The sequence below is a fragment of the Fusarium solani genome (assembly GCF_023522795.1).
Source record: "Fusarium solani strain SB1 chromosome Unknown bctg00000000, whole genome shotgun sequence".
Classification (NCBI taxonomy): Eukaryota; Fungi; Ascomycota; class Sordariomycetes; order Hypocreales; family Nectriaceae; genus Fusarium; species Fusarium solani.
In genome coordinates this window covers 1,559,015-1,584,610 of record NW_027072157.1, presented here as the reverse complement: position 1 = coordinate 1,584,610, position 25,596 = coordinate 1,559,015, and the positions used below count along the sequence as shown (strand labels likewise).

The following is a 25,596-nucleotide window of genomic DNA, read 5'->3' as shown; positions in this document are numbered from 1 at the left end:
ATGGATCTCAATATACCCCGGTTAACTGTGCGTATAAACGCCGTTATCTCCATGATCTACCTATGGCCTCAAGCGGGAGGACCTGAACGCGGTGCCCTAAGCCTGCAGGCCATCAACTTCTTCAACCTCGGACCGGTTCCGCTGATCACCGATTCGGCTGGGCATCGTCTTTTGGCAGGTTTGGCGAATATCATTGGCCATTCTGTCTCTCGGCGATCCCCCATCCTGTCACTTCTCATCATTATCCGTGTCGTCAGGCTGAGAGCTATTTGCTTCTATCGGCCCCGGCTCACCGTTATTCTAGCCGCCCGATCACGCCAGCCAGGAAATGGCGATAGAGAAAACCTGGGGCTGATTGGCCGCTGTTAATGTCCACTTCAGCTGGGAAGGGGTCTGGGGGAAAGCCTTCAACTGCGTGAGTGCAGTCGTGGCGTTCTTGGTGGAAGCTGCGGAGTGTTGGGTCCTGTTGAAAGCCACAGCCGATCGAGTTCAAGCTGTGGATGGATCCATGGATGTCTTCAACAAGCTATCTCTTGTCTCGCTTCTGCAGTTGTCAACCTCGAAAGGTGCGCCGCACTCGCAAGACGTTACATCATGTGGGAACTGTCAAATCACAAGACTCCGTTGAAGATGTCGCATTCTATTTCCATATCCTCCTGGCCAATCGGGCTTTTGGTTGTCCAGCTGTCATCTCAGCTTTCAGCTGTCATAAGAACAGCCGATCGGACACGTCCGCATTATGTGACTGCTGTTCACACCTAGCAATTGGTGACATTCTTGGGCATTGTTTATTGGTGTGTTGTAGTCGGCGCCTCGGCTTGGTAATATCCGCAGTTATTGTCTTGGGAACGCCGTCCGAGTCCACCATCTTCAAGCCTGCTGGCCACAACCATTAGCCTCGTTCTAGAATCTGTTAGCGGATATGATGTCGCGTGACACGGCAATGGAAGACATTCAAGCCTCACATCCTTGTCGACGCGGAAGTTATGGCGTACGAAATTCATGCCATGCCACACGGTCTAGCCCTTGAGCTTCATTCCCCAGAGGTCGAGATGAACCAAGGCGGGGCCAAGCTCTATGCTCAGTGTCTACATGTGCTTGCCTATTCTGCTAGCATTCCAACTCATGTCATCGACTCATTCGTTCTCTTATGCCCTTCGCGCCTAGCTTCCGCTACATGATATGATGCTATCGTGGGTGTAGAGGTTCATGCTGGCCTTTAGGTGCCCAGGTAGGTTGCTCGAATGCCAGAGCAATATCAACATCCATTTCGTCCCCGGGGAATGCCCAATTTTACGTTCCTCCATGTTCGCGCTGTCCTCTTGCCTGTCTCCTCGCGGTGGTGTCGAGCACATCCTTCACGTGAATGTTTGGTGTATCAACAGGACATTTGATGCCAACATGTTACACCGCGGCTTCGGTCCGTCGCCCAGGCTCGACGATCCGACCACATAGCAGAATTCCAGGCGACAATGAGTCGTCTCCTCGCACAGGAGTGTCAGTGCAGAATGCTCGACTGTACACATAAGTCTGAATGATCTAGGCATTGTGCTGTGGGAGTCTAGGGTAACTGATCGTCTTGACGTGGACGAAGACGGACGGATGATGGCCCACCAGGAAGCTTATACTTTATTACAGTTAATTGCTCTGTGTAGAATGGGTTGGTTTTGTGTGTTATTCTGCTACCATATGGCATCTTTTGGAACCAGTTTGCATTGAGTAGAGGATGTTGAGGACAACTCCATGAAGGCATCCACACATCCTACCTACCCTGGACCACATAGGCAGCTAGTTAGTGATGATTACTACTTGTCGACAACACTACGATATGTTAGGCAAGTGAACCGAAGAGACGGAATCAGCCCAATGCATGCCTATCCAACGGGAAGACATCGTGGACATACCATATCGTAGAGTCGGGCCAGTGCCTGGAAGCTAAACGTGACTGTCGAAATGTTGACTGGAATGCAGACTTGTGTCATGTAAACCACGTTCTACGTATTTTTACCAGTCAGATGTGATACTATCAATGGCGTGTGGATTCACCATTGCCGGCATACTACGAAACAGAGACATGGTTAGAAGCCGACGTGGTACCTATGGAAGAGCCGGTACTTGGTGGCAAGCTGGCGATGGATTCATTTTTAGAACCGCATGCAGAAGCAATCATCCTTGTCGCACAAAATTACATGCAAGATCCCTCGTACTCGATGTGACCGCCTTTCTGACCCCCAATGACTCGACTTGTCGACAGATAAGCATATTGTTTCAATTCGGCATATCGTCTTCGGCCCGGTAGGTTAAACGTGTTTGTGACAGAGAGAGGACAGCTCCAGTGGAAAGAAGGGGGGGCATTGTTCTCAAGGTGGAGGAGACCCTGCAATTCGGCCAGAGTCAAGGCCGTGAAACAACAACAGGGGGAGTATCGGGCTGTGGCACAACATCCCGTCAATAGTACGTACGCATTGCGTCCAGTACGTCCAGATGGAAACTACAATCCCGCAACAAGCGCGGATCGAACATTATTTGCTGGGTATCGGGTGACGCATTTGGCCAGCCGAGCAGCCGAGATCTTGTAAGCATCGCAATTACATGCTGCGCAACACTCGAGTCATGGCGAGTTGATTGGTCACCTGTTTCATGCCGATGTGGGCGGCACGAGGCAGAAAAAGTCATCCAACACGGCTGAGGGAGATTATCACAATTATATTCACCGAAAGCCTCACGGGTCAAGCTGCGTGGCGGTTGTTTGAAGGATCGGCCCACGCGGCACGAGACCCATGGAAAGAAACGAAACAAGGACATCAAACTGGGGTACGAAAGAAATTGTCCACTGGCACAAGTCACAACCTGGGGGGGCCGATGAAATTAGGTGCTGACGTGTGCTGCAGTGGCCGCCACATGGGGCCAAAGGCAGCGGAAGGATGGAAGCCCAGCCAGGCTGATGCAATGCGGGAGGATGACGACCGAAGGATCATGTCGACAGACGGTGTAAGTTAGAAGGATGACCCGAGCATGGAGGAGTGAGAGGAGAAGAGGGGCAGAACATCTGTCAGGCCGGACCAACAGAGTGCTCGCTTGTGAAAAGGAAGTTTCAGACTCAACGAAAGTAAACAAGCGAAAAAGAAAAAGCGACATTTACCTGTGGAGTTCATCCGTCTGCCTTTGTCGCTGACAGGTCTCGGCGTGTGCCGGCTCTTTGTCTCCTTGAACCTGGAACCTTGACAGGGGCTGATGCTGTTGGTTTCGGGTTGGGGAAGAATCACTAGACAAAAGACCATGACTGCAACAATCCATTATTTGTTGTGTTGGATTACCGAGTTGTCAAGCGAAGATGAAGATGGCACCTTGATCTTGCGAGTGAGTGACATGGCAGTTTTGAATGAGGCCGAGGCTGACTTGGCACATGTTGGGGAGGGGTTGCTGCATTGCCATTGCATGGACGGGCATTGCCGATCTGATTTTGATATTCAGGGATGAATGCAACCAGTTGTTTCCGGCAACGAGCGCGAGCCTGCGGCACGGCGCATTCGCATCCATCTGATCATGGAAGAGCGAAAATAGGAGGGCAAACCGCAATCTTCCACATGAATGTCTGCTGGACTTTTGCCTTGGTTAAGAGAGAGGACGTTGTTATGCTCATGACGTACGAATCAACCAATCAGTCGACGGTGGCAGACCTGGCCACGAGGCCGACCCAGAGAGATGGGCAATGATATTAAGTTAATTTATGAATGCTGGCAAATGGCAACTCTTATCCGGACCCTGAGCATCATGCCTTGACGCTGGGGGTTGTTAATCGAGATGAGGCTTGATCTGCTGGCATTGTTCCGCCTGCCATGATTGGGTTTGCCGCGACTACGGCTTTGATTGGCCTCATCGGCCTGATCTGATCAAACGTCCAACGGCCAGCCAAAGGGGTCGTTTGGCAAGGGCAGGCAGCCAGGAGCTAGTGCCAGGTACCCGAAGGTCAAACTGCGAGCATGATTCCGCCACGAGCGGCACAGAACCGATGGAAGCTGTGAGCCCGGCTTCCCCTGTAAGATACGTACCGGTTTACCCGCCTTCTTGCGCGTGTGGCGGATGGTGATCCATGGATGACCCACTGGAAAATGGACTGACCCCTTCAGGCAGGTGCCTGGTTCAGAAGCAAATGGCGCTCCATCAACTTACGAGATGGGTTTCGAATATTCGCGATGGCTTCGATTTTGCGCATCTCGCCCACGAGATAAACAGTCGAGAAGCAACCAAACTGCGACAGTCCGTGGCCCTGCTGCCGGGAATTGACAGCTTGATCTGCTCACTACCATAGACACAAAAATAGCTCACCGACTGGTTAGCGTCCCGTTCAAGGAAAAGCCCGAGCCAAGGCCAAGACGCGCCAGCTGAGAGAAAACCTGGTCGAAGCCAAGCGTTGGCCAACAGGTTGTTGACGACGCGAAAAAGGGGGCTGGTGGTTGGAGAGAGACCGTTGCTGTGGGAGTGGCGGTTCTGTCCTCCCAGGCGTAGCTAGGGCGGTCGGTGCCAAAAAAGCTTGGCTCCTATTTTCGCATGGAGCAGGCTACTTGTTGATCCCGAGCCAAGATGCCCAGGAGACGGGGATCTGCCCATCCTAATTTATGCCATGACGACGACGGTGGTGGTGGACATACGGTTGGGTGAATGGCGATGCTAGCAAACAGGTCAACAGCTGCAACCAGCGACGGACCAAGAGGCCGAAAGTGACAGACGGATGAGGGCCCGCGTCTCATTGCGAAACGACAGGACGTCGATCTCATTCTGGGGGACCCATTCAGGATCCGCAGCATTGGTGGCCAGTGTGTCGTCCTTCTTGCGAGTTGCATTAGCAGCTGGACTGGAGGTCTGGGCTGGCTTTCTTTTGTGTGCAGGGGTGCTGATGGCGTGGTTTATTTTAGTCGGTAGGCGCTGGTTCAGGTGTGAGTGGCCAGGTGCCTCTTGCCCACCGCGGCTGCGTGTGCATGTGCGTGTGTGCAATCTGTGTGCATTGTGCCTGGTGCCTGAGAATCTTTGTCCAACACCGGCCAGGGTTGCTAGCTGATGGCGGGGCATCCGATGGGTCAACACAAGGGGGGCCCGGGCTGAACGAGAGCCAACAAGGGGCACGAGAATGGGACAGTGTCGGTCGAACCCACTGAAACGATAGAGTTAATTTCCCGTCCTGAGAGAGCAGACCAGGCATTGGGCTTCTGTATCGAGTAGCGGCCCCCTGGACTGTGGCCGGTCCTCCCCTGGGAATTTCCCGGCGTGCCCTGGACGTGGGCAGCGGTCACCCCTGAATTGGGCGGATCACCCAGATTTGGCAAGGCTCGGAGTGAGCATCTTGCTTCTGGAACTTGCGCTAGTCCTGTAGGAGAAGTAGCATGTGTCTCTCCTTCTCCTCCTGGTGCATGTCTCGGTGTCTGATACGTGATGAAGCCCCCGGTTGCGTCTTGGTCTCGAGGGCACCCTGTGCGCGTTCGCACCAAGGCCCGGAGCTGGTGCTGGGTCTGCCAATCTCTCCAAACGCTCCCGTCCTGTTCCTCGCCCCCCGTTCTCCTACGTAGTCTCCTCCTCAGGTTCCTACCTTAGCTAGCTTCCCCCTTCCAAGCGCAGAGTCACCCCAGTCCCAGTCCTGGTCCCCAGTCAAGACGCTCGGCCTTCCTCTCTTTCTATCCCCTTTCGTCTCCGCCGCCCCAGGCGCTTTGTTCCTTTTGCTTTCATCGTGCTGCTCCTTCCTTGCCAACTGAGAGTTTCATCTTTCTTCCACTCTCTCCCACGCTCATTTATTTTGTTATTTTGGTTCCTCACTACATTCGCTTCTATAGCTGTCGCTCGCTACGATTTGGGGACCGGACTTTGCCTTCCACAAACACAACCCATTAGAAAAACAGGTTAGTAGATGTGCGGAACGACATTGAGAGCGGAAGGGGGAACACGGAAACCGGAGAAGAGCTGGCAGACGAGAGATGAAGGGAGAGACAAGAGACAGGAGACGAACCATGGAAACCACCACCAACATGATCGAGACGAGGAGGAACAGAAATCGACCAATATCACAAGGAGCCTGCGATTGGGTTGATGTGGCATTGCGAGGAGAGTCATGGAGTCAAGAATCGCTCGAGGGGGAAACGAAAAGTGTTGATCTGCGTCGTCGACGGCAACGGAAACGACGACGTGGACAGGCTTGGCGACACGACGAAAACGAATCAACATGAACAAACGATGTCGACAACCGATTCATATCCTGCGACCTCTCCTCTCTCTTCGTCTCTTACATCGTCTAGCTTGGACAGTAGTCCAAAACCATACTGCAGTGGCAGCCGTTGAAGGTCTAAAGCTAACCGCAAACCTTGTATAGATATTATAGTTGGATCGCCACAGCGCCACAGACCGTTACGATGAAGAACCTCATCACTTACACGCTCGCCGCGACATTGGCCGCTGGCGCCACTGCTCACCAGCACCAGCACGTCCACAACCGTCGCCATGCCGGTTCCAAGGTCCAGAAGCGCGGTGCCAACGTTGTCACCGAGTACGTCGTTGCTGCCACTGAGACCGTCTACGAGCTCGCCGGAAAGAAGCTTGGTCACGATGAGGCCAAGGCCGGTCTCGATGGCGGCAACCTGATCATCGTTGGCGAATCCAACCCCACCTACCAGCCTCCCCCTCCTGCCGAGACCACTCAGCCCGAGCCCCAGAAGCAGAAGGCTGAGATTGGCGCTCAGTTCTACCAGTCCAAGGAGGTCACCTCTGCCCCTGCTGCGGCTGCTCCCACCACTGTTGCCGAGGTTGTCTCCTCGGTTGCTGCTGAGAAGCCCAAGGCCAAGACTCCCTCCAACTCCAACTCTGGCTCCTCCTATGGCGGCAGCAGCGGTGGCTCGGGTGTTAGCAAGAAGTTCGAGAGCGGCAAGGTTCCCTGCAGCACCTTCCCCTCGGAGTATGGTGCTGAGGCTCTCGACTGGCTCAAGCTGGGTGGCTGGTCTGGTATTCAGTACGTTCCCGACTTCACCCTGGACTCGTTGACCATCACCACGATCCACACTGCTATCAAGGGCGACAAGTGCAAGAAGGGTGCCATGTGCTCTTATGCCTGCCCTGCTGGATACCAGAAGACTCAGTGGCCCAAGGCCCAGGGCTCCACCAAGGAGTCCGTTGGTGGTCTTTACTGCAACGATGAGGGCTTCCTTGAGCTTACCCGCGACGGCTACGACACCCTCTGCGAGCCCGGTGTTGGCGGTGTCTCCATCCAGAACGACTGCGACGAGGACATCGTTACCTGCCGAACCGATTACCCCGGAACTGAGAACATGGTCATTCCCGCCCTTGCCTCTGCTGGTGGCAGCGTCAACATCTGCAACCCTGAGCAGGACAAGTACTACATCTGGAACGGCTCTGGCACCTCGGCTCAGTACTACGTTAACAAGAAGGGATACAGCGTCGAGGACGCTTGTGTCTGGGACAGCCCCAAGGGCAAGGACGCCGGTAACTGGGCTCCCGTTGTCCTCGGTGTTGGCCAGGCCGCCGACGGCATCACCTACATCTCCATCTTCCAGAACCTTCCCACAAGCGATGCTCCGCTTGACTTCAACATCGAGATCACTGGAGACGTCAACTCCGAGTGCTCGTACGTCAACGGCAAGTGGACTGGCGGTGCCAGCGGCTGCACTGTAAGTTGATATGACATTGATCTGATGGAATGCACGCTAACGAATTGATAGACTGGCATGAAGTCTGGTGGCAAGGCCATTGTCCGATACTTTTAGTTAAAAAGTCGCAAGATTTTTGAGTAGGATGTGCGTTGTTATTTTTTGGACCTTCTTGTGAATATTCTGAGCGGCAGAGCTTGGGACCCTTCGGCCGCAGGCCACGGACGAGGACAAGCAGCGGGGCACAAGTTGAATCTGCCGACCTGTACCGCGGCTGAAAAGAGCGGGATTCCTCCCTTTGTTTGTCAAGCTGGGGCTAGATTTCTTGTGGATATGGACTTGGATGACTCGAAAGGGATTGAAGAACGTTTCGACGGCTGATCTAGGTGCCAGTCTCTTTTCTCTGTGTCTTTTTCCCAGCAGTATTTTTTCCCTCGCTTTTCTTTGTCGGCACGTACTCCATATATGCATTTTTGTCGTTTTCTCATACATGCTTGACAAGATTCCCCCATGCACAGACACGTTGTATGGATGGCGACGGATGGATGCAACCGACGACTGCGAATTATCAATCACGCATTGGGAGGAGCCCGTGGCGTTTTTGTTTACTCTCCCCCGGGGAGAGGGCGGCGCGAGAATCTCTTTTCGGAGGATGAACAAAGAATGAAAGAAAGAAGGAATCGTTCGGGGTCGGCGTCGACGGGTCCAGCAATAGGCGCTCATCTAGGCTTGTCCATGTAATGTCTGTGAACCTTGTACTGTATAGTGTCTTGAATCTGGTAATTCTGTTTTTACTCTGCTGGTCTCGGTGATGGTGATGGTGATCTTGCTCATGCTCGCTGTATGCTTGTGTTTGGTCTTGTAGTCGGTCTCCGGTGGTGGTTCATCGGGGACGGAGGTGACCCGCCCCGGACGCCGAATGGAAGGTGCGAGTCAATCCGGGTTGAGCTGACTGGCTTCAGGTTCCCCAGACGCCACGGCCTGACGGGCGCAGGTTCAGCACGAACCATGGATGGTGCTGTAGCTAATAAGCGCTTAGCTCTCTTCCCTCGAACCTGTGACCTTTTATCGGAGTCAAGTTCCCTGTCGGCCAATCCCCGCATTCGGTGCTGCTTCTGATGTGCTCTTGCATGCGTCATTAGTCGGATGGAGGGAAGCTTGGGGAAGTCTTGAGGCGACAGCGGTAAGCTTCCCTGTATCTCTCTGCATGTCTTGTGTGTACTGATTCTCAAAGCAAGGACGGCAATGGCCTCTGTGATCGGTGTTTGAATGCCGACACTAGGTTGATCTTGGGAGAATGCCGAGGAGGAGGGAGGGGATAGATTGTGATAAGAGTTGCTTCTCCTCACACCCAATGATAAGAGTCAACCAACGTCAATTGCGCCTATTTCAACCTCGACTTCCCGGCTAAAGTCTATGCAATTGACTCTCCTCCAGAGACATTCATGCGATGCCGTCTGGTGGCGCATCGTGATCCCGTCCCGCCTTCGTCATCGACTGCATGACCACACCCTTCACCCCGAGCTGCTTTAAATCCAGACAAGCCCTGCCCGCTTTCAGCTTTTTAAGCTTGTTTTCTCCAGGATTGACATTATCTGCCAATTCTCGACCGTACACAGGCGTCCGGAACAATGTCGCTGAACCGCGTCCAGAGCATCGAGACGCTCTCGGTCCCGCCGGGCCACCACCACGAGGGCCGCGATAGGAGGGCGAGCGATGCGAGTCTGAGGGTTCGCCGGTTGACGTTTAATCCTGTGCCGCAGGACTACGAGACTGCGTCTTTGAGACCGGACGATCAGCATGCGGAGACGGTCGGAGCATTCGAGGTTCCTGAGTGGAAGCGGTTGCGTATGTTGTCCAACGTGATCATTTGAACGGTTAATCGGTGCTGATTGTATCACACAGTTCAGATTGCTGCTGCGGTTATACACTGCCTCTTTGCAGCAGGAATAGGCTAGTATACACCCTCTTGCTCTTTAGAATGGTCAATTGACAGACTATCAGTCTTTGGCTACGCTGCGATCAAGCCCGTTCTCAAGCTCGAGGGCGCATATTCCGACATTTGCAAGCTCAGCCACTATGGAGACCACCAAAGCCTCAACAGCGATACAAATGCCCTTGTCGACGATCCTCATGACACATGCGTCGAGATCCGGCTGAACCTCATGTTCACCGTCGCCGCCGTCGGCACCAACGTTGCTGCTCTTCCCGTTGGTGCCATCCTCGATCATTTTGGCCCCCGCGTGTGTGGCCTTCTGGGATGTTTCTTCCTCGCAGTGGGCGCATTACTCATGGCGAATGCTAAACAACTCCCGTTTGATGCGTTGCTCCCAGGATATCTCTTCCTGGCTCTCGGAGGCCCGTTCACATATATCTCGTCCTTCCAGCTATCCAATGCGTTTCCTCGGCACTCGGGTCTTATCTTGGCACTCATGACGGGTGCCTTTGACTCCTCGAGCGCATTGTTTCTCATGTATAGGCTTATATACAACGCCACCAACGGCGGCTTCACTCTACATCGTTTCTTCCTCGTTTACTTGGTTGTCCCAGCTGTCATATTTGTCAGCCAACTGCTTCTCATGCCTGCGCAATCTTACAAGACCGTCGGCGAACTCGTTGGCCAGGCTGCTGAGGCAGACGAGGACTCACTCAACGACGAAGACATGGGCACGCAGATTGCAGATGATCAAGTCGACGAGCACACAGCGCTACTCCGTGAGGAGCGGCGTGAGGAGAGAGAGAGGCACAAGGCAGTGGTGCACGATATTGAGAACCTCCTCGGCTCGGCAACTGGAGACCGTCAAGTCGAAGCCAAGGAGAGGCAGCATGTTGCGTCTGGCGTCTGGGGCGTACTGCACGACCGCACCGTCCTTGAGCAGATTCGGTCGCCCTGGTTCATACTGATTTGTCTCTTCACTGTGGTGCAGATGACTCGCATCAACTTCTTTGTCGCGACGATTCGTCCGCAGTACGAAGCTATTTTCGGCGACCATGAACGTGCCGTAAGGATCAATACCTTCTTTGACGTTGCTCTTCCAGTGGGTGGACTCGTCTCGATCCCTTTTATCGGCACGGCTCTCGACCATGTTAGCACCGTTCTTGTCCTAGCGACGCTTGTCACTTGCGGCACACTCATAGGAATTCTCGGCGTGATACCATCCGACTGGGCAGCATACTCTGGCGTCGTCCTCTTCGTCCTGTACCGTCCCTTCTACTACACTGCCGTATCGGACTATAGCGCCAAGGTGTTTGGCTTCCGTACCTTTGGCACAGTGTACGGCCTCATAATCTGTCTGTCCGGTCTCTTGAACTTTTCCCAGTCGGGCCTCGACGTCTTGTTTCACGAGACTTTCAACGGGAACCCCGTACCCGTGGATATTATGCTTCTGCTCTTGGGACTTGTCATTGGCGCTTCTCTCGTGGCATTTGTGGCGATACAGCTGCGAAACATGAATCTCAAGGACAGGGCCCGGATCTCGCAATGATCGTGCCGAGGTAGTGAAAACGGGTGACCCCTGAGCATCTATGATTCGAATATACCCGTTGTGCGGCTGAGTTATGCGATTATGAGTTTCTATGACGTTTGGTGCTTGGTATATATTGAGTTGATGTGATTTAAATGATCAAATTATTTAAAATGTCTACCTATATTCACATTGTTAGAAAATCCAATGTTGAGCAGCCGTGCTACTATGCTTACCTGGCAAATGTCGGCGATAGTAGAGAGCTAGATCATAGTTCCTTTTTTGACCTTTCACTTGTTAGTGACAAAGTTGTAGTAATCAACTGGCTCAACGCACTCTTGAGAATAACAAGAGCCGTAATATCTACGAACATAGAGAATAAAAAAGACTCTGGATATTACGGAGAATACGGAAGATGCATAAAGTACGGGCAATACGGAGAAAAGGGCATGCAGATAACAGGGGATACGGCAGATACGGAAGACAAGACACACAGAGACTACGGAGACTACGGAGACTACGGAGACTACGGAGACTACGGAGGATACGGAGGATACGGAAGAGACGAAGGAAAGGTATACGGAGAATACAGAGACAGCGGAGGACACGAGGAATACGGAGAGAAGGGTACGGAGAATACGGGAAATTTCTCAACGTCTATCACCATGTTGCTACTTTAAACTGAAGCCACTCTATCGTGTATAATAATGTCGTTTGTCTCATCAGAATGTGAGATACAAATGACTATCTACTTCCAGATCAACTCAAGATCTGAATGTGTCATAACAAGTACCAATATTTACATGCTAATAGAAGTGAAATGCGTGAAAGGGCTGCTGGCGTAGAGGTTGGGATAGGTTTATATACAATGTCCAAAGGGTGTACCCAACAAGTCCAATGATCAACAGTCCTTTTCAAGCCCGCTGAGGGAGAATATCTTGAGTCTCTGTGTGTGTTTATTCATACTTGGCCGCAGGAGTACGGAAGGGCTCCTCGCCACAGTACTGGCCCCAGCCGTCAAGCTGAGCAGAAGCCCACTTGATGATCTTGCTGAAGCCCTTGTCCTCATCCTCGGCCGTGCAGTAGTACTTGCTATCCGAGGCGCTGAGCTTGCCCTTCTTCTCCACCGAGGGGGGTACTCGATCTGGAGGACGGGCTTGCCGGCGTCGATATAGGTCTGGAAGTCCTCGCAAAAGGGCCAGCTCTCTTCGTTGGGGTTGCTGTCGCCGCGGCAGGACTCGAGCACGGCAAAGTCAAGGATCGAGACGAGGTCCTCGGCGATCTCGGGGGCGTTCTTCTGGCCGACGAGGAGGGGCTGGCCGTCCTTGGTCTTGATCGAGTGGGCGTACTTTGCGAGGTTCTTGAGGTAGTTGGTGTAGTCAGAAGACTTGAGCTTGAAGCCCGTGGGGTCCTCGTCATCTTGTTGCCAGGCGTCGACGTTATCCGGATCGACTGCATCGCAGCCGATCTTGGCAGCAATATCTAGTCGTGCCTTTTGGAGCTCGAGAACACGCGAGTCCCGGATGTCGAGATACCATTCTTCGTCGTCGTAGGGGTAGGACAGGGAGTGGCCGATGACCTCCTTGGGGAACTTGCTCTTGTCGTCATCCCAATCCTGAAGGGCTCCGGCGTTGAAGTAGCAAATAACGAATTTGCCAGCGCTCTGTTAGGCCGTCGGGTCAGTACATGGCTTATCCACACCAATATGTTGCAGTAAGTCTGCTTACCTTGAGCATGGGGATCATGTTGGGGAACTCCTGGGCGTGGCCCATGTCGATATCCCAGACCTTGGCCTTGGTCGGGATCAAGTCTGCAGCACTATCATGCTTGATGGGGTGATGAATACAGATCTCCCACTGCACGCCTGGCTTGAAGTCGGCGAGCCCAGTAGCCTTCACCGTCGCGGCAGGCTTGGCTTGTGCGGTCTTGACAGCGTCAGCAGCAGGACATTCGCCTCTACGACGAGCGCTTACGGAACCGCCAAGGGCGAGGGTGGTGATAGCAATACGGCTGAAGGCCACCATGGTTGCGGATAAGGGATAAGAAAGGGCGTCAAGGAGGTGGACAGTATAGAGGTAGTAGTTGTTCATAGAACAACGACGAGATAGTAGTTGAAGCTTGGAACAACTCTTAAGGGAGGCGGGAACGTGATGGGGATTCCAAGGTTGACTCTTGGTCTGATGATCAATTCAACTACCCAACTAGTTCCTGGGCTCCGTCTTCATTATATCGACTTCAAAAGGATTGTTATGAGCCCCTTTGGCGAACAAGTTGATCCTGTCAATGCTTGCCCTAGCTCATCCAACATGTAAGCCGTGTAAGACGCCTAGACGATTTTGGAATGGTCACCTCTGTTGGGATGAAACATTAGCAAGGGTCTATGGTCAAGCACTCGTCCTGCGTAATGCCATGTACATAACGTACGGACCTGTCCGCAGCAGTTGACCCCAGCAGCTGGGCATGATCGATGGGATCATAGACCTGGGAGAGGGAGCCGACCTCCCGCAACTCGGAGACTTTGTCAGTCTCGGAACCGACCTAGTACCGTGGGATTCAGAGAACCACGAGGATGAGGTTTCGCACCATCTGTATAGGGCATAGTACTCGGGTGATGATGACCTTCTCAAATCCTTCTCGTTTCCCCAAAGCGGGCGGTGCAAGCTCCAGGTGGATCCATGATTCTGCTTTATGTGAGGCGTTACAACGGCACGTTTTTGATTGACAGGGACCGAGGCCCACTCTAGCCCTATAGGACCAACTTGTCAGAGAGGACGGACCCAAGGGCATGGATCAAGTCATCCTCACTTCTAAAGTTCCATAGCTGTCCCCACAGCGGCTTCTCGCGCCCTGCGGACTTCATCTCGTCTCTCCTCGTTTTCCTCCTTGAGGCGTTCCTCAACTTCATCTCTAATGGCACCTAGATCAGGTGGTATGGTCTGAAACTGGACGCTCGGTGCTGCCTGCACAAAGCGGAGCTGCTCTGTAATGTGTTGAACAATCTCTGTCAACCGTTTCTGGGAATTGCGATTTTGTCGTGGCTCTCCAAGAATCTGCTCCAGTGTCGGGAAAAGCGTGTCTTGCCTAAAGTGGTCACGCCATGGAGCATGCTCTGGTAAGATGGAGCTGATCTTGTCATCGCAGTTGGTAGCAATACTAGTCTCGTAAGTCCATGCCCTGGCCACGTTCCGAGGAGTGTATCCACCACCGCCGAAGAGGATCATGGGGATGCGCATCTCCTTGCAGAATTTGACACAGGCACCGTGGCCTTGGACTTGAAGGTTGAAGCGACCAAGGCGATCACCCGCTAGAGAGTCGGCACCACATTGCAAGGCAATGGCTCCAGGGCGGAACTTCTCCACAATCTTGCCGATGACAGTGTTGAACAGGTTATCATACTGCTCATCCGTGATACCGTCCATCAATGGTACGTTGAAAGCGTGATGAGCGCCTGGGTTGTGTTCACTCTTGGGACCGTTGTCGTCGAGAGCTCCAGTGCCCGGGAAGAAGTTCTGCGGGTCATACTTGTGGAAGGACACGGTCATGACACGGTCAGTTGAGAAGAAAGCCTCCTCGACGCCGTCGCCATGGTGTACATCAATGTCGATGTATAGGACCCGGGGGTAATAACGTAAGAGCTGGAGGACAGCCAGCACAATGTCGTTGATGTAGCAGAAGCCAGAAGCCTCAGACTTCTTGGCGTGATGCAGTCCACCGCCCCAGGAAATAGCAATGTCGGACTGCCCACTGCAGATCTTCCTGGCAGCATCTAGGGAGCCACCAGCTGAGAGGGAACAGTAATTGAATAGACCGTCAAAGAGTGGACAGTCAGAGCCGCCCAGGTTGAACTTCAGGTCAATACCCTGGTTCTCAAGGTCGCGAGGTACCGGCTCAGGCAGGACTGTGCCGAGAAAGTCGAGGTAATCTGTCGAGTGAAAGTCGGCCAGCTCCTCGTATGTGGCTGCTCGGGCGATGTAATTATCCATGGCGAATGACATGCCGTAAGAATAGATGAGGCTCTTGGACAGCGTCAGACGCCAGGGCTTCATGGGATGTGTGACTCCAAAGTGGTGACTCTCAATATCTGGGTTGCAGTGGAACGACACCTTGTAGCCCTTTGGCCGGGTGATGCCTGATTCTTCGGCGAGGCGTTTGCACTTGTTGTAGAACTTGGCGTTGTCCATCTCGCTCGCCAGCCCGAGGGGCGTGTACTCCTCAACGACGGTGTTGTCACGGTCCTCATCTGGAATATGGGGCAGGTAGTTGGGTTTGGGAACCCGGTATCTGTAAGAGTCTATATCCATGATGGCGAAAATGAAGGCTGCGTTGTCGATATCTCAGATGCTCTTGCGTGGCGCGACGGGGTTGTTGGGTGAATGAGTAAGCAGGTCCGCGACACCCGCGCTTCCGGCTCCTGCCCAACTGGGCGATAGAAGATGAGATACTGTAAGCTGTTTTGAAATGTGTGAGCGGGAGATGATCTCTCAAAAGGCGATGCTCTGCGAAAATCTGTTGTAAAGTTTGGGGGGAGGTTGGTGTATTTGGTAAGTTGGCTCGCCTCAAATGCTGAGACTCGAAAATGGGAAAGAGTGTGCAGGATGGCGACGGCTGGATCTGGCCTTCGACAGAAAGTAGAGTCAGGTACCTTGAGGGGAAACCACAGAGGAGAAGTAGCGATTCCGGTACATGAGAGACTTTGAAATACTTTCTTTGGTCTGAAATCGTCAGGAACCAACCTGCAGCTTCTCCCATCTTTAGCGTGCATTGGATAAGTCTAAGCCTGATTAGGGCTAGCGACTCCAAGTCAATGCTTAGCTGTGGCGTCGAAAAGTGGCGCGCCGAGGCTGGCTGATCAACGTCACAGGTCCCCGGCTCGACTTTTCTTCCGCAGGCTGTTCTCCAAAACCTAACCTTCATCGCGCCTCCACTGATCGCGACACCGCTCGCAGAGAACCTTAACCATCAAAGACACGTTCGTGGTCACTGTTCGCCATCTACCGGAGTATCGCGATTGCAAGAGCACACCCGCATCAACTCCCTGGAGAACAAGACTTCGTTCGTGCACCAAAGCAGGAGCCAGCGGGTACCGAGGTGAGCCGAGCCGAGTCATTCATGTCGATTTGCTCTCAGCGCCTTCTCTGAATCAAAGCGAGCCTATCACTGTGTTGCGCGTTGCTCGTGACAACCACTCCCTCCCCCTGCTCCTCGCTCCGTCTGCCGTCTGGCGTTGACCCCTCTGGGACCACTTCTTTCTCCGGTCCCTGCTTGCCCTTGTCTCGCCTGACCAACCATCAAAGGCCTGCCTGTTCGTTCTGTTTCTTTGCCTGCATCTCTCCTCGTGCTACATCGCTTTGGCACATCGCATGGGGTCTTTGAGGCTTCGACGTCATCGCTTTCTTCCAACAGCTTTTGTTGCGGGGCTCCCCCATCGTTAACAATCATGCCTAGAGACGACTTGTCGATCGACTTCGTCAAGAGGATGCCTCAAGCCGAGCCCCTCGATCCCGGCTTGATCCTCGACGACTGGATCAATCGTGTCCAGAACCTCCCCGAAGAGATTCGTTTCATCCAGGAGGAGATCGCCGACAAGGACCGCCAGTACAATGAATGCATCCGCGTCATCGAGGACCGCGACGGGAAGATACAGAAATGGATCAAGACGAACGGGAGCCATGAGCCCAACCCTAAGGAGGAACTCCTTCGCGCCCAAGTCCGCGAGAACTATGCACGAGCCGATCAACTATCGCAAGAGAAGATCGCCCTACACCAGAAGATGCAACTCATAATGGACAAGCACCTTCGAAGTTTGGATGCGCAGATCAAGCTCCTCTACGACCGAGCCGAACCCGGCTTTACCGATCCCGACGAAGTGCCCTCGCTGCTTCGACCCAGCGCCGCGAACCACACAGCTCCTTCGATCCGCGCCATCAACCCTGCGAGCCACATGGCGGCGACTGGCCCTGCCACTCCTCTTACCGCTGCGCAGACGTCGTCCAACCCCACGCTTGCCCGACTCCCGAACCATCCCAACGTACGACACGCACAAGCTCAACAGCATGCCGCATCTGCGCCCGCTACCCCAGCTGCCAGCATGATATTGAACAGACAAAGAGAAGGCTCGGCAGGACCTGCAACGAAGCGCGGCCCCAGGATTAACCCTTCGTTGGGAAGTATACCAGTCACATCAAGCGGGCTAGCAAGACATTCTTCATTAGGACCGGGGACCCCGAAGGGCGGTGCTGCTGGTGGACCTGCTGCTCTTGCTAGAGCTGGTAGTGCAGGCCCGAGGGCTAGTTCGGTCAAGTCCACAGGAACAGCGAGTGCTCGTCGGGGCACACCTACGGCGGGTGGCCGAAAGAAGATTGCCAACAAATCATCACTGTCCCGGGTTAAGAAGGCGTCGAGCAGGAATTCACCTGCGCCGACTGTTGATAGCGAGTTGTCCGATGTTGATAGTGGGAGTGGGGATGACGAGGATGGCGCTGATGGTCGATCGAGGGGGACGCCTGTTATCGATGGTAAGGACGGAGATGGAGACGAAGTACTGGGCGACGCGGACGATGATGACGAGGAGGGTGGCGACGACAAAAAGTATTGCCTGTGCCATAACGTGAGCTATGGTGACATGGTTGCTTGTGACAACGACAACTGTCCCTACGAATGGTTTCACTGGTCCTGCGTTGGACTGAAGAGTGAGCCTAACGGGACTTGGTACTGTCCAGTGTGTACCGAAAAGTTCCAGAAGAAGAGCAAGTAGGCGGCGCGGCGCGACCACTGGGAAAGGTGAGGATGGAGAAAATGATTGGGTGCTTGAATTGTCCTGGCTGGCGTTGTCTTGGGAAAATTGGATGCCTCGGCTTTGGCGTTTCGGAGACGGTTATACCCCCAACATTGATTCGAGTAGCACGACTCTTGAACTGGGATATGAATAGACACATGCTTCACTCTTAGGCTCGGCGAACCAACCTTGTTGAGATGTTGAATTTGATTTGCTCTATGAAGGCCCAAGAACACACTCGACGACGCCACGCCTTACGCCCTCTGTTTCCTCTCTGAGTTGATCTACCTGAGCCCCCTTCTCTCGAGCTTTGTCGACGAAGTCGTCGAGCGAGCCACCAACGCCAAAGTACAACCGCTTGGCAGCAACAAATGCGCCAGCTTGGCTGCCAGCAGTACCACGCTCCTTCTCGAGGATGACAAAAATAGTCTCGAGGAACGCTTGAAGTGCGAAGGGAGAGTAGATTGTTTCCGCACCAAGGATAAGTGTACTGCTGGGCTGGGCATTTCCTGTGGGCAGAGCGTAGAGTAGGTCCACAAACTCCTGTGACCAGGCTCCTGAGATGAAGGATAGAGATACATTCGACTCGAGGAGAGACTGCTGGAATGCCGCTAGGACTTCAGGGCCTAACTCAACTTCGCCTTCGATGGAGAAGGCTTCTTGGAGAGCTGGTAGCTGTGTGTTGTTGAGTGCCCAGGAGAGGATAAAGTTGGGAAGGGTGACGAGTTGGAGGACTGAGGGGTTGTAGTCTGCCAGAATGAGAGACAGTGGCTTCTTCTCTGACTTGGAAGCCATGGCCCATTGGAAGAGGGCTAGTGATGGCAAGGCAGTGCCGCATCCCAGCTGTGTAGTATCGTTAGTGATCATGTACTTCGCTTCTCAACTCAGACATACCTCCATCACCCGCAAGGGCATTTGCTCCAACGTCGAGATGGCATTCTTTGCCGCCAGGACCTTTACGAGATCGACACTGCTTTCCCAGCTCTTGAAGCCGCCCTCATAGACGCCCGTCTTCACATCATGGTTACCCAACCCCTCCGACTGCGCACCTGCGACATCCTCCTCCTCAGCCATCAGCTGCACTCTGACATCCCACAGCTCTCTCCGCGGCAGCTGGATCGTAGTTCCATCGTCTAGCGTTACGTCTAGTAAGCTGTAGGCGATCTTGGAAGGCAGCTGGGCCAGCAGGTCAGCGAGCTGGTGGTGAGTCGGCGGAAGTTGAGGTTTTCCCGGGACTGGAAATGCGCTTGCAGCCGGAGCCGGGGCTGGCTTGGGGGCAACGGGTGCCGTCTCATTATCTGAGATGTCGTCGCCGGCGAAGCCAAAGGAAAAAGACATGATGGGCGTCGTCCGTGGTTGAAATTTGAGGGTTGCTTCACTTGAAGCCGTTTGACAAACAGGAAAAGTCGTGAGTGTGTGCACTGTGCAGTGGGGCAGAAAAAATGGCGTTTGGACATACCGGGCACTGTGCTTGAGAATCTCGTCAACGCTGCCATCTTTACCGTCCCTGCAATTCTCGACTGGTTATTTGAAGGCCAACAACGCCCTTAAGCAACTTCCAAATATAATTCTCTAAGGTCAATTCGTGTATCTGATTTCCCCTACATACACAGAAACCCGAGCCATAATGCGTCCGTCAGTCTTGAGGCTAGCATCTGCCGCCAACACCCAGCGTGGGCTGAGGCCGAATCCAATGGCCCTGCTTCCTCCCATCCACCTCTACCGCCGGCTCCTCCGTGCCCACCGCAAGCATCTACCGGCTGAGATGAGGATTCTTGGAGACGAGTATATCAAGGCTGAGTTTAGGGCGCACCGGAAGGTGGACAACCCAGCCCATCTGGTAAACCAACACATTATTAAGCTTGGAATATATTGGGCACCTTGACTAATGCTCTTATAGATTGGCTTTTTGACAGAGTGGCAGCTGTATGCCCAAAAGATTGAGGGTGACTCTTGGGTGGGCGATAAGCTGGATGAGCAGAAGCTCGCAAAGATGAGTGGTAAGTCTCGTGATATATCTTCAACGATTTGATGCTAACCGTGACCTATAGATGAGCAAATACACCAGCTGTACGAGTTGATGCAGGCGATTCAGGCCAGGTCCAAGGAGGGTGGCGAGTCAGATTCATAGACATCTATTGCATTATATCCAAACTGGACAAGAACCATTGTACATCTATTAACCTTCTAGCATCCATGTCTTCTATCTTAGTGTATCATCCATCTATTTACCCTCCAACGCCTCCGCAATCCAGGTCGCCTGGATGGCGCTGACCTTCTTTGCATAATTCTTGTTGGTATATACGTGCTCGAGGAACATGATGGCCTCTTTCTTCTGACCGTGCAGCACACTCGCGGGATGGATGGCGACAACATGTTTACCGTGAACGGTGACGAAGCTGCCATCTGGTGCTAACATTGCCGTCTTCAAAGCAAACCCCCGAAGGAAGCACTTGAGCACCTGCTCAGCCCGCTCTGGAGAAATGGGGACAAAGGGTTGAGGGTCCTGTGGAGGAGCTTCGTCCAGAAGTTTCTCCCTGAGGCACATGCCACGGAGTTGCCTCCGAATGTTCAAGGCCTGTCTCATGTTGCGCATATTGATCTTTCGTTGTTTGCACCAGTTCACCCTGTCCGCGTTCTCAGCCGTGTACTGTTGCATCGTTGTGAGATACGTGATGATGTCACCCTCGCGGCGCTGAAGCTCTTTCCTCGACGCCTCGACCTCCTCCTGAGCTTCTTCGGATTGCACACTTAGGAAGATGTCTTCTCCGGAGGTGATGCAGGATATTATGTCGATAGCCTCGGTAACGCAGTCAAACTCGGGCTTTGCAGCAGCGAGAAGGACCGCACCCATTGGCGCTGAAATAGGAAAACGGGCCATGGTTTCACCAACACTCGTGATGGTTCCATCGTCGTTCAACGCTCCGAGGAAGTGCAGATGAACCAAGGCCTTCTCGATGGCCTCGGTTTCCGGGGGGTCCATGAGAGGAAAAGCAAGAACATCCTGGATACCCCGTGCTTTCATGGTCAACACGGCCCCAAGCACATCGTTTCGAAGAATCTCAGGGAGGTCCGACTCTTGAAGCGACTTGAATGCCTCTTCTGTATACAATCGGAAAGACTTTCCTGGACCTTCACGGCCTGCTCGACCAGTTCGCTGCACAGCAGATGATTTAGATATCGGCTTGGCGAGAAGAGATTCCATGCCGAGTCGTGCTCGATACTGCTTCACCTTGGCCTTGCCGCAATCCACCACATATCTGACTCCAGGCACAGTAACCGAGGTCTCGGCAATATTTGTCGCCAGAACAATCTTTCGAGTGAAGGAAGCTTTGACGGGCAAGAAAGCCTCGCGTTGAGCATCCATGGACAGCTGGCCGTAGAGAGGAAATACCTTGACCTTGGGGACATTGGAAGCCAATGTGCCCGCGTATTCCTCGATCAGTTTCTGGGCCGACTCGATCTCTTCTTGTCCCGTCAAGAAAGCCAGGATATCTCCGGGGAGTTGCTCCTGCAGATGTATCTTGAACACGGTCTTGAGAAGAGCGTCCTGAAGGTCGGCCACCGGTCGTGGCTCGTGGGTGACCTCAACGGGGTACTGTCGTCCTTTGATCTTGAGAACCTGGAGAGGATTTGTGTCCTGGATCTTGGGTCGTATATCCTTGAAGAACTCTTGAATCCCCTCCACATCCGCTGTTGCACTCATGATGACCACCTTCAGAGGAATACCGCCGCGGCCGGATAGGTCTCCAGAAAGAATTTGCTTTAGAAATCCGACGAGAAGATCGACATCCAGACTCCGCTCGTGGATTTCATCAACAACAATGGCGCTGTAGCTCCGAAGATTAGGGTCGCGCAGAAGTTCCTGGAGCAACATTCCTTCCGTCAGGAACTTGATCCTGGAGCCTTTCGGAACCTGATGATCGAATCGAACCGAATAACCCACCAGGCCGTCTGGCCTTCCTTTCCCAAGAGGCGTGCCGGCTTCTTGGGATACTCGATGGGCCAAAGTAGTTGCAGCGACTCGTCGAGGTTGCGTGATGGCAATCATTCCTCCCACCGAGATTTCGTCGTTGGAGCCAGGGAGCTTGACCCTCTGACGTCTGCACCAGGACTCCTGGTAGAGGAACTGAGGAACCTGGGTACTTTTACCCGAACCTGTCTCACCAACTAGTACAAGCACATCGCTGCCTGATTTCCGCAGGGCTTTTTGAATCTCCTCGCGGTACTGCCAGATAGGAAGCTCTTTGCGTGTCTTGAGCAGCTTTGGATCTTCCCGGCTTCGAAACTTGTCATTGTTGCGCTCTTTGAAATGTTTCTTAGGCTTGGAAAATTTGTCGTCCTTGGTGTCAGCGGATTCGGTGTTGCTTGTTGTCTTGGGAGTTGAATCTTCTGGTGTTGAGGTTGAAGTTGAAGTTGGAGGTGTGATCTTGGCTGGCTTTGGGGCTGGCGCTGTGAGATATCCTTCCAGAGAAATAGCCTTTCCTCCTATCGTGACAGCATTTGGATCAGTCTTGGTCTTTCTCCTCTTGGATGGGCGCGTAGAAGTGGTTTCTGATGCCATTTTTGCTAGGTGTTGGTGTGTCCTCGGAGTACACTTGGTGTTTGTCTTTGAGTTGGGAAATTTTTAGTTGGGCTTTATGAGAGACCCTGGTACAGTGCCAAGTCAGCCGCACTGTGCACCTCACCACCACAAGGCCGTCGTCTCGACGGATATGTACACTTACAAGGAATGGAGAGCTTTCTATATTTTGGCAGAAAACTGACTCGATGTTGTTGATAGATCTAAGAATTTAAAGGATCCCCAGTTCTGTATTATTTGCGCAGTATGGTGTACAAAAATGAGCTTTCTTATGTGTTGCCTCGATCTGCCCAGTCTGTTCATGGCTTCAGTAAACGGATAATCCCATGCGCCTCATTTATTCGTCAAAGTACAAAACACATGCTCTCTAAATCGTATTGTAACTTGAAGACTGCCAATACCTGGCCGAAAAAGCCTCCGGGAACTTTCCATTTACCCTCCTCCTTCAGTCTCGTTCCATTGGAATGATTGCCAGTGGAACTTGGCGAGGCGGTTGGCAAAGCAGACGCCAGCCTTGAGATAGGTCAAAGCCCAAGATCCTTCGGTTTAATTGCAAATTCGTTCTTACAGTTGGCCAGAGTCTGTTTTCTTTTTGTCTGAACGTATGCCAAAGTGCACGTCTTGACTGTATCAACTCTGTAGTCGTCCAATAGCCCAGATAAAACCCACCACAATGGGCACATTAAGTCGAGTCGTGCCCGTCCTCTGCGGCTCTAAAAACCATTTCTATCGTGAGCATTATTGGTAGCCCCTTACTTGATGCGGGCCAGGCGCTCTCTGTTCATCCTCGTGGCGTCATCAACAGCATCGCTCTATTTGGGAGGTTAGATCTGGTTTCGTGAGTGACGTGAGAGAGAAATCCACTTGCCTTGTTCATAATACGATCGATCTGCTTGTTCTGCGCGTCAACCTCCTTGCCAATGGCTCTGCCAACCATGTTCATCATCGACACTTGGCCTTCCAGCTCGGTAATGCCATCGTCGATCTGGTCTTCAAGCTCGTCTGCACCCTCCTCGTCGTCGAGGTTGAACTTTCCATAATCCTTCTTGCGGGCTGCCCCTCGTGCTCGGCCCGCAGTGCCCATATCCCTGAAGTTGGACTCCATGCGCTGGTTGGCTTGGAAACCGTCACGACGGGTGGCTTCTCGGGCGTCTCGCTCAGCCCGGTGACGTGACATGACCTCCTCATCGGCCTTCAACTGGCGCTGCTTGGATGTGAATGGGTTGCTGACATGGACAGCAAACATGCTTCCGTTCAAAGTCTTGAGCTCTGCAGCGCGGTCCTGGGCGATCTTGTTCTGGTTGGCGGCGAGATCGAGATGCTTCTCGGTGTTGTTCAATCGTTCACCCTGAGCACCAAGACGAGCTAGTGTAGCGCGACCGACCTCGTTCGCCTGTCGAGCCATCTGGACTGAGCGGTTGACGGAAGAAGCACTCTCCTGCTGAAGTTGCCGCTTCTCTTGCAGGATAGCCTGGTACTCTGCCTCTTCCTGTTCCTCGGCGGTCAACTGGCGCTCCTCTCCATAGCCACCATATGAACCACCGTCTGCTCCTGACTGCCCATAAGCTCCGCCCTGGCCAGGCGTCTGCTTCTGAGCCTGGCGCTCCTGGGCACCGGCGAACAGAGCGTCGCGGTTGTCATCAGGCTCGCTGGGACCAAATCCGCCATAGCCACCAGGGCCTCTAGCACCGGCGGCTGGGGCAGGACTGTTGTATCGGTTCTGGCTGGGCGCATCGCCATATCGGTTTCCGCCGTAACCACCACCAGATCCGTATCGATCCGCACCGTAGCCGCTCGGGGGTTGCGAGGGGGGACCTCCGGGTCCGGGCGAAGGAGCACCGTAGGGGTTGGCAGCCTGAGGGGCAGGGCTAGGGCCGCCGGGGCCACCAAGGCCTGCGCGAGCTTGTTGATAAGGAGTCATATTGGCATATTTCGCTTCGTCGGCGTAGGGATCTTTGCCTCCTTGCTTGGCGTAGGGGTTGGAAGAGTTGGAGGAAACAGACTGAGACGACTTCTTGCGACTAAAGAGGGCATGGCGGTTGGCGTCGTCGCCATCATCGCCCTTCTTTCCAAAGCCGAACTTCTTCATGGCGGGGTGGTGAGAAACGGGCGGGTATGGATCGTGATTGATATGTTGGTCGTAAGAGATAGGGTCGTTGAAAAGGAGAAATCAAAAGGACAGTGAAGAGCTGAAAGGAGGAGATGGATGGCAGCGCTACCTTATGAGAGGACGACTGACCGATGGACGGGAGAGCGGACCCTGGCCTGGCGGGCGGTGTCCCCTCCTCCACTCGGGCTGGTACAAATCGGCCTTCCTGGGTTCCAGGTTGTCATGCATGTACTTGTTAGCGGCGCGGCCTTTCGTTTCGGGGATGGATCAGGCGCCAGTCAGGCGTCCCAGGCCTGCAGTGACGGGATTCAGCATGCCAGCAGGCTCCAAGTTACAGGCCGGCCTGGCACCTTAGTAGGCGCCCAACAAGCGCCCGAAGGCGAAATGGAAGCCACCGTTAAACTGGAACCTAGATGGACCCTTCAATTCCGGCCCCCTGGTCCTACAGCCGCAACCTGGAACCCCTCCATGCAGTTTATGGATCCTTAATTCCATGCGGGCACTCGTCTTTTCGTGGCTTTTCTAAGAATGTTTAGACCTCCTGGCAAGGAACTTGCCCTCGAGATTCTAGATTGATATTCTGCACACTAGTCGACGTGATTCAGGCTTGCGAGTGGCCGCCCAGAGAGGGTGGCTCAGCGCTTTCACTGCGTCAGCCAGTGGCGGCGCCCACGTATGCCAGTCAGCTTGAGGGTGGTATTTTTATCGCTGCTCTGGCCCAGTCAGGCTGACAGGAAAGGACTTTGGATTCAGCTCGGGTAAGCCATTTTGATTTATTGGATGGCTTGATGAAAAGTGAAAACCCGAGCCGAGTTGTTCCCAACTTGGAGTTTGGAGTTTGGAGTTGGTATGAGACAGTGCTCATGTTCCGACACAGTTTCACCTATGGAGGGGGTGGATATGCATTCCTCTGCGTGAGGTTGATGAACGCATAGATTTTAGAATAGAGGTGGATATTGGAGAGAGAAAGTGAAGCTGTTCAAATTGCTACTTCGTTGTATCCCACGAAGCCAGTCTGA

General features: G+C 53.4%; 9 protein-coding genes across 9 annotated transcripts; 4 read left to right on the top strand and 5 right to left on the bottom strand.

Moving 5' to 3' along the window:
• Positions 1-6,398: 6,398 nt before the first annotated feature.
• MRS44_000503 (uncharacterized protein) lies at positions 6,399-7,763 on the top strand (the record flags this gene model as incomplete). The annotated part of the gene is made up of 2 exons (XM_046270538.1): positions 6,399-7,667; positions 7,719-7,763. 2 exons carry the CDS (start codon positions 6,399-6,401, stop codon positions 7,761-7,763), a joined length of 1,314 nt encoding a protein of 437 aa, XP_046139263.1.
• Positions 7,764-9,277: 1,514 nt separating this feature from the next.
• MRS44_000502 (uncharacterized protein) lies at positions 9,278-11,131 on the top strand (the record flags this gene model as incomplete). Its single annotated transcript, XM_065624074.1, has 2 exons — positions 9,278-9,494; positions 9,651-11,131. The coding sequence occupies 2 exons, from the start codon at positions 9,278-9,280 to the stop codon at positions 11,129-11,131; spliced, it is 1,698 nt and encodes a 565-aa protein (XP_065479794.1).
• A 935-nt stretch (positions 11,132-12,066) lies between these two features.
• Positions 12,067-13,134, bottom strand: MRS44_000501 (uncharacterized protein; the record flags this gene model as incomplete). Its single annotated transcript, XM_065624073.1, has 3 exons — positions 12,067-12,202; positions 12,250-12,773; positions 12,838-13,134. 3 exons carry the CDS (start codon positions 13,132-13,134, stop codon positions 12,067-12,069), a joined length of 957 nt encoding a protein of 318 aa, XP_065479793.1.
• A 783-nt stretch (positions 13,135-13,917) lies between these two features.
• MRS44_000500 (uncharacterized protein) lies at positions 13,918-15,411 on the bottom strand (the record flags this gene model as incomplete). Its single annotated transcript, XM_046273485.1, has 1 exon — positions 13,918-15,411. The coding sequence occupies one exon, from the start codon at positions 15,409-15,411 to the stop codon at positions 13,918-13,920; it is 1,494 nt and encodes a 497-aa protein (XP_046139267.1).
• A 1,136-nt stretch (positions 15,412-16,547) lies between these two features.
• Positions 16,548-17,864, top strand: MRS44_000499 (uncharacterized protein; the record flags this gene model as incomplete). The annotated part of the gene is made up of 1 exon (XM_046280732.1): positions 16,548-17,864. The coding sequence occupies one exon, from the start codon at positions 16,548-16,550 to the stop codon at positions 17,862-17,864; it is 1,317 nt and encodes a 438-aa protein (XP_046139268.1).
• A 237-nt stretch (positions 17,865-18,101) lies between these two features.
• MRS44_000498 (uncharacterized protein) lies at positions 18,102-19,223 on the bottom strand (the record flags this gene model as incomplete). The annotated part of the gene is made up of 2 exons (XM_046267747.2): positions 18,102-18,728; positions 18,780-19,223. The coding sequence occupies 2 exons, from the start codon at positions 19,221-19,223 to the stop codon at positions 18,102-18,104; spliced, it is 1,071 nt and encodes a 356-aa protein (XP_046139269.1).
• A 289-nt stretch (positions 19,224-19,512) lies between these two features.
• Positions 19,513-20,016, top strand: MRS44_000497 (uncharacterized protein; the record flags this gene model as incomplete). Its single annotated transcript, XM_046267746.2, has 3 exons — positions 19,513-19,725; positions 19,786-19,885; positions 19,937-20,016. 3 exons carry the CDS (start codon positions 19,513-19,515, stop codon positions 20,014-20,016), a joined length of 393 nt encoding a protein of 130 aa, XP_046139270.1.
• A 93-nt stretch (positions 20,017-20,109) lies between these two features.
• MRS44_000496 (uncharacterized protein) lies at positions 20,110-22,449 on the bottom strand (the record flags this gene model as incomplete). Its single annotated transcript, XM_046267748.2, has 1 exon — positions 20,110-22,449. The coding sequence occupies one exon, from the start codon at positions 22,447-22,449 to the stop codon at positions 20,110-20,112; it is 2,340 nt and encodes a 779-aa protein (XP_046139271.2).
• Positions 22,450-23,248: 799 nt separating this feature from the next.
• On the bottom strand, positions 23,249-24,556 carry MRS44_000495 (uncharacterized protein; the record flags this gene model as incomplete). The annotated part of the gene is made up of 1 exon (XM_046267749.2): positions 23,249-24,556. The coding sequence occupies one exon, from the start codon at positions 24,554-24,556 to the stop codon at positions 23,249-23,251; it is 1,308 nt and encodes a 435-aa protein (XP_046139272.1).
• Between the last annotated feature and the right edge of the window lie 1,040 nt (positions 24,557-25,596).